The sequence below is a fragment of the Staurois parvus genome, unplaced genomic scaffold (assembly GCF_062004578.1).
Source record: "Staurois parvus isolate SC_StPar_1 unplaced genomic scaffold, SC_StPar_1.0 ptg000306l, whole genome shotgun sequence".
In the NCBI taxonomy this organism is placed as follows: Eukaryota; Metazoa; Chordata; class Amphibia; order Anura; family Ranidae; genus Staurois; species Staurois parvus.
The window spans coordinates 7,987,924-7,995,000 of record NW_028318102.1 but is presented as its reverse complement, the minus strand read 5'-3'; the positions used below and the strand labels follow the sequence as shown (position 1 = coordinate 7,995,000).

The window sequence follows — 7,077 nt, the reverse complement described above, 5'->3', positions numbered from 1 at the left end:
GGAACATGCTCCTCCAAAGGGATGTCAGAGAAGGTGTTATTTCATTCAAACTCATCATTCACCATCACTTACACTTTCTGCTGCCAGTGCATCTGAGTGGCTACAAAGGGAGATATGGAGCAGAATGAATTTAAACACAGGCATAAAGTAAAATTAATTCAGATATGGATCACTAGAACAATTCTAAGGTAGGTATTTATGGGGGATAAGAAAAAAACCTGGAAGCATTTCTAAATGCACAAAATCTAATTGAATATTGATATCTATGGGTAGTAACACCAGAGATATGTGATCCAGGGAATATCCATTTGGAATGGAGGATTAAAAAAAGAATGAAACTACTGAAAATTGAAACCTAAGGTTCCATGCACATGGGGCATTTTGATAACGCCCGGTAATGTTAGCTGTGTAAAGTCACGTTAAAAATGTGATTTTTTTTCAGCTTTTTTTTGTGCTTTTGCATTAGCGTTTAGCGGCGGTTTGCCACGCTTTTCCGCTTTTGCATTTTTTAGCATTCTTTTTTTAATTATTGCTTGGTAAAAAAAAGTCCAAAAATGCTGGTTTGTGGCGTTTTACTGGGGTTTACCGTGTTTTACCGTGTTTTTCAGCATTATAGCGGTTTCCTAGCTAAAAAAAACTCCTCTAGAAACCCACTAGTCTTGAGTTTTTTTCCCAGCCAAAAAACGTCCCGGCCAAAAAACGTTGATTACAGTCTGTGTGCATGGACACATAGGATAACATGCTGGGGAGTTTACTGGCTGTAGGAAAAAAAGTAAAAAAACGAAAACAGCCTCTGTAAAAACATCCAGTGTGCATGAGGACTAAAGCATGTATACATATTTTTTTTTTTTTTTTACTTTAGTTATGCTTAAGTTCTCTAGTGGCCTCGCCCCATTCTAGTATAGTAAATTGTCACCTCTTTTCCTCAGCCCATTTACAGCCTTTTTCACTGGTGGATATCTGCAGGAGTAAATCTGTATGCAACTTCCATAGACTAGCCAGACACTATACAATTTTCTTGAGATATTTGCTTTAGATTTACCAAAAACCATAAAATACGAGGTCAAACCCAAACAACACTTTCAGTATCCAATTAGGCAGGCCCTTGCACTACACAGTTGAATGTAAATCTAAAGGAAATTGGACAGAAAATTGTATAGTGTATGGCCAGCCTTGCCATCAATGTAATTAAATCACTCCAGTACCTACACAACAAATTGCACATGCCAGCTGAGAAAATTGTTCTGCTCTTTCAGGCCTATCTCTTTCTCACATGTCCCCATCTAATCTCAATAAGCTTTCTCATATGGCAAAATGGGAGTCAGATGTTAGAGGAACACAAGAATCGCCAATGTGGAACAAAATATGGATGGCAGGAGCCAAATGTTCACCTAACACAAAAGCCCAAAAAAATGCTCATAAGCTACTTCTTCGCTGGTGAATGACCCCATCAAGCATTGCCGAATTACGCAGTGACAAATTAATTCACATTACTCTAGAAGATGTAATGCACCTGGATTACTTCTTCATATGTGGTGAGAATGCCCTAAAATAAGGATATTATGGATTTGGGTCTATAAACCCATACCCGATTTAACTAAACATGAATGCCAGCTTAAATCCTTCTTATTTCTGGCCACAAGGAAGACAATCACAAAAGTATGGTGGCAACAAATCACATGCTTTGCAGACGTTAAATATATTTGTGTCTTGTCATACAGGAGAGGGTGACTGGCTAAATAATGCTCAAATAGCTTTCCTCAAGGCTTGTAAAACCATCATCAACTTCCTGGAGTGTTCCTTAATTTAAACTCTGGTACTTTTTGGGTTCCACGTGTTCCACCCCAGTCAAGTTCCCATTAACCACAACCCTAACCTCCACTCCACTACTCCTTTTTTTTTTTTTACCTTCCCATGATCTTTACCTTTTTTCCTGTCTCTCCCACCTTCCCCCTTCCTTTCTACTTTCCTCCTTCAAATAGTTTTTTTCCTTATTACAATAGTTACCTCTGTTACTGATTGCAAGCTTCTGAGAGTTTCAGATCATCTTAATTTGTAGACCATGTAAACTGCCTGGAAACCTATTTTCTCCATTTGTGTTATCACAATTCTTAACAATTCACAATTTTTCGGAGCTCCATCCGAAAGGGGAAGTTCCGCATAAAGGACTGCTCCCCCGTTCTCCATTAAGGATTGGCACCTTTGGGGGGTTGGTACCCGAATTTGACAGGTACCTGCTCCCACTTCCGGTCCGATCACCTAGGCGATCGAAAACAAAAGGTGTCCTCCCTCCCTCCCTGTAGTCTTTTGGGGCACGTGACAGGTCCCAGAAGACTACAGGACCATTCATGAAGTGCAGCGCTACTTGCGCATGCACAGTGGGTACCCGGCTGTGAAGCCGCAAGCTATCACAGCCGGGTGCCCACACAGAAGTTTCTGGCCTCCTGGAATACAGGACAGAAGGTGAAATGGACTGTGGGGGATACACCACAGGACCGAGGGACAGGTAAGTGGCTGTTTTTTAAAAGTCAGCAGCTACAGTTTTTTAAGCAGTTTGGAGAAAAAAATTCAAAAAGCGCAGCTTTTGGGCACAGCTTCCCCTTTTTGAATTTTTTTGAATGTTTTTCTCCAAACAATAAACTGCTTAAAATATAATAAAATTGCAAAAATATGCCAAGAAAATTGAAGACCAATCATTTTCTTATTTTAATATCTCTAGTTTTATTGAAAATACAATTTTTATAATTGCTTTAAATACTTCTTAATTTCTGATTTATGAGAACGATGGCTTATGGCACTAGATTTGTTAGTATTGTTAAATATTTTTGTTTGCTGAATTTAGGGTTTATATCCAGTATGACTTTACCTTCTACTGCATTAAACTTTCAAATCGTCACAAGTTAGCTTGCAGCCTCTGGTGTGTTTACACTTACCTCCATGCTGCTCTTGATTCCTTCACATGTGTGTTGTTCTGTGCTCACCTATGGGCGCCGTCTGCTTCTCCCTGTGTTTTATGTCCTTTCCTTCCATCACTCTTGTCCCACCTCCTTTTCTGACTGTCTATTTAAGATGTGCTCAGACTGGGCCACATTGTCTGAGCAACGGTTGTTGTTGGAGCTCCCCTGTGTTCTACTGAGTATCCGTTAGCATATCTGTGTACCGACCCCGGCTTCGTCCCTGACATCCCTCCTGTATTGTCTGCCCGTGTACCGACCCCGGCTTCATTCCTGACATCGCTAGTTTTCCACCTGTCCTGACCTCGGCTTTCCAACTGGATCTCCTGTGTCTACTCCTGGTGTACCCTGTTCCCTCTAGCTGTCTCCTCTACCTCAGCTGGGTGTACCTGGGGCTGCGACCTGGTTCCAGCTTGCTCCAAGTCCATCCCCACCATCAGGGGCCTGGTGAACAAGCAGGCTGGGGCTTAGATTCCGTGCCATGGGGAACCCCAAGCTGTGGTTTTATAAAGCTCACTACCATAGACGTGACAGAAATAATGTTCCTCTTATTGAAAACCAGTTTTCTAATGTAGCAAAACAGTATCCCAGTGTACTCTAGCATGATCTAAATATATTTTGATATCTTATTACCCATCATTTTTATACATTCACTAGATAAAATAGCTATTTGAAGTTTGCCTTAATGCTCTGCCATTTTTTACAACAAATCTTTAGCTTTGCTAACCATCCTTCTATCTACGGCTTTTGTTTTCACATGAATAGACAGAGCATCTCAAGAACTGCTCAGCAAGCCAGCTGGCTGAGTGTTGGTCAGACCTCAAAGTCATTTTATTCTGAGCTGCTATTAAGATTTAAAACCACATTCAAAGCTTTGCCTAAATGAACAAGTTACATAAATGTTCCAGCTATTACATCAGCATAAATTCAGATGCTTAAAAGTTTCTCAGTAGAAACAGTTGATTGTGTTCATCTAATACAGAATCAGGGATAATCCCTTGATTCGCCAACAAGCTTATTATGAGCTGCCCCCAAAATGAGGGGCCTCAGTCTATGTGAGAACTTGGATCAATTGAGCATTACCTTGATCTGGCCACTTTTCTTCAGCTTCTGATGTATGGACTGGTATGCAGTCATCATAATAAACAGAGGAATTAGATACTCAAAGAATGCCAGGGGGAAAAGGAAAGAGATAAAATTTCTGTCAAAACAAATAGATTTTTTTGTATTGATTAATTATTGATCACAATAAAGCATTATTGTCACACAATTCCACTCATTTCCTTCTGCATCTCTTAAAAACACATCCATATTATTTTGCTTGTTCTTATAATGATTTATTATCATAGAAGTAGCATTTGTAAAACTATTTTGGCAAAATTAGTATGTTTTGCTTTTAAAGAAAACTGACAAGTTCCCATGAAATAGGCATTTAGTGATCTGATCTTCCTGAATATGATTGTGTTCTTGCTTCAGGACACCCTTCCTATTTTGTTCTATTGCTTTTAATAGTTGTTAAAGGGGACCTGTACTGGGGAAGCTGTGCCCAAAAAGACAAGTAGAATACAAGTAACTTGTCACCAATATTGCCTGTAGTCTCCATGAAATTGATATTGTCCCCATTTTTCATGTAAACCTTGCTTTGCTCCATACTGTGGTTCTGTGTAGCGGTGGTCCCCCTGATGATTAGAGATCTGATGACTGGTGGAGGAATAGGCAGCAGCTGGAGAGGTGCAGAAAGCACATAACATAATTATAGAAGCGGAAGGTTCTCAGGTACAGATTCCTCTCCAGTAAATCCACAGAGCACTGTAGTGACATTACCAAATCTCACTCCAAATAATGTAAGACTAGCAGCCAGGGGTAGCAATAATTCTGCAGATATTCAGTCATGAGGTTCAAGGTAGAGGGTACTGCTTAGACACAATTTACATATCTAGAGTTCCCTATAAGATAGCAAATTTTGACTTTTTGAGTTCAGGTCCATGTGATACTGCATTCTAATTAATTAATTTATTACATTTTACTACTGCTTCAGGTTTACATTGCTGTTACATATTTCACAAAATCACAACAGTCTGAAGAAGACTTACCTGTCAGATTTGGAATAATCCAATGTACAGCAAGTTCTTAAAGGTTCATAGTCATATTCACCCCAACCAAACAATGGCATCATAGACCAGAATGCAGAGAAGCCCCAGACAAACATCACCACGGAAATCGCTGTGCTCCAGTGTAGTTTGCTACCTACAAAATTATAACTGTATATTAAATGTTTTTACTTTACCAAAATTGACATCAGTTCAATTTTTACATTTAGTCTAATGTATATGTATTTGAGATGAGCATCGTTCTTGAATTACAAATGCTTTTCATGTAATACCAATACCACAGGCCAACAGCAGAGCTTTTTTTTGTACACAAAAAGACACTGTTGTCATCTGGAAATGCTTTGGCAGATATTGATTCACTTGTGTCCATGTTCTCTGGTGTAGTGGATGCCTAACATGTTGCCACAGAAGTGTACAGATATGAGGGGGCCAGCCTTAAACATGTATGCAGGCTTGAGGGTGGGTGCGTATACTGTATGCGAGTGTGTCGGTGTAAGCATGTGGGTGCGAAAGTGTTTGTGTATGTTGGGTGTGTTGTTGAAAGGGGGTACTTCTGTGCTATAAAGGGGTAGAATGAATTATAGGGATGCTGTGCACAGGTGTGTGTACATTTCCTCCTGACCCTTTAACTCTGTACATTATCCACTCCTGACCCATGAAATCTGTATGTTACACATTTCTGACCCCTTCACTTTATACGTTACACACTCCTGACCCTTTCACTTTGTAAGTTACACACTTCTGACCTCTGCATACAGTATGTTACTTACTCCTGACCCCTGCATTCTGTCCATAGTTACATACTTGGTCAAGTTGAAAAATAGCACAGGTCCATCTAGTTTAACCAATAAAAGCCCTTATAACTACAGTTGATCCAGAGGCAGGAAAAAAAAAACATGGCCTAATTTGCTCCAGCATGGAAATAAATCCTAATTCCTCAGGGCAACACAATATGTCCCATTGTTACCTATAAAATGTAAGCTTTGGTTATTTTTTTAGTGTATTTAGAAATGCATCCAACTCTTTTTTTAAAATAAACTACACTGGCCAGAACTAGGTACTTTCTGAGGAAGTCTATTCCACATTTTCAAAGCTCTTACTGTGAAGAATCCTTTCCATGTGGAGGTTAGAACTCTTTTCTTTCTGACATTGAGTACTCCCTTGTCCTTTGTATTGACTTTAAAGTGAATAACCCTACGCCATCTTAATTATATAACATGACAAACAGTATGTCATCTGCAGACACAGAAATTGTGTCGATCGGTTAAGAAATAAGGGTCCCAACCCTGGCCCTTGAGGTACACTACTAATAACCTTAGACCATTCAGTGTATGAACACAGTCTTTTAGTCTGTTTTCTATCCATATACAAACTGAAATTTCAAAGTCTCTATACTGTATACTTAGATTTACACATTACCTGTTTGTTTAAAATGAGGTCAAATGCTATTTCAAAATCCAAATAAAGTATATCTGGTATAAAACTACATAAAACTGGCAGGGGTTTTAACCCTCCTATCTAAAATGAAAAATGTGCATTTAGTTACAATTTAAATGGGACCTTTAGGAAAATTATTATCATACAGCTAATATAACAGATAATCCATAGAAATGTCCAAGAATAAAGATACAGGGTTCCCACCATGATGCAGGAAGGGTGGGGGCAGGGGCACCTCTATAGACCTAATACTCTCCTGATTAATTAGATCCATCCAATGCTGCCAGGTTATATATATACACATTCACACACACAGTGGGGCAAAAAAATATTTAGTCAGCCACCAATTGCGCAAGTTCTCCCACTTAAAAAGATGAGAGAGGCCTGTAATTGGCATCATAGGTAGACCTCAACTATGAGAGACAAAATAAGAGAAAAAAAATCCAGACCATCACATTGGCTGATTTGGAAAGAATTTATTTGCAAATTATGGTGGAAAATAAGTATTTGGTCACCTACAAACAAGCAAGATTTCTGGCTCTCACAGACCTGTACCTTCTTCTTTAAGAGGCTCC

General features: G+C 39.2%; 1 protein-coding gene across 1 annotated transcript in view; it reads right to left on the bottom strand.

Annotated features, from left to right (window-relative positions):
* RGR (retinal G protein coupled receptor) overlaps positions 1 to 7,077 on the bottom strand; it is a 41,760-nt gene that overhangs the window by 10,607 nt on the left and 24,076 nt on the right. The window contains exons 4-5 of the mRNA XM_089683351.1: positions 5,048 to 5,201; positions 4,038 to 4,155 (exon numbers count right to left, since the gene is read on the bottom strand). Of these exons, the coding sequence (XP_089539477.1) occupies positions 4,038 to 4,155; positions 5,048 to 5,201 (272 nt within the window). The remainder of the gene's footprint in view (positions 1 to 4,037; positions 4,156 to 5,047; positions 5,202 to 7,077) is intronic.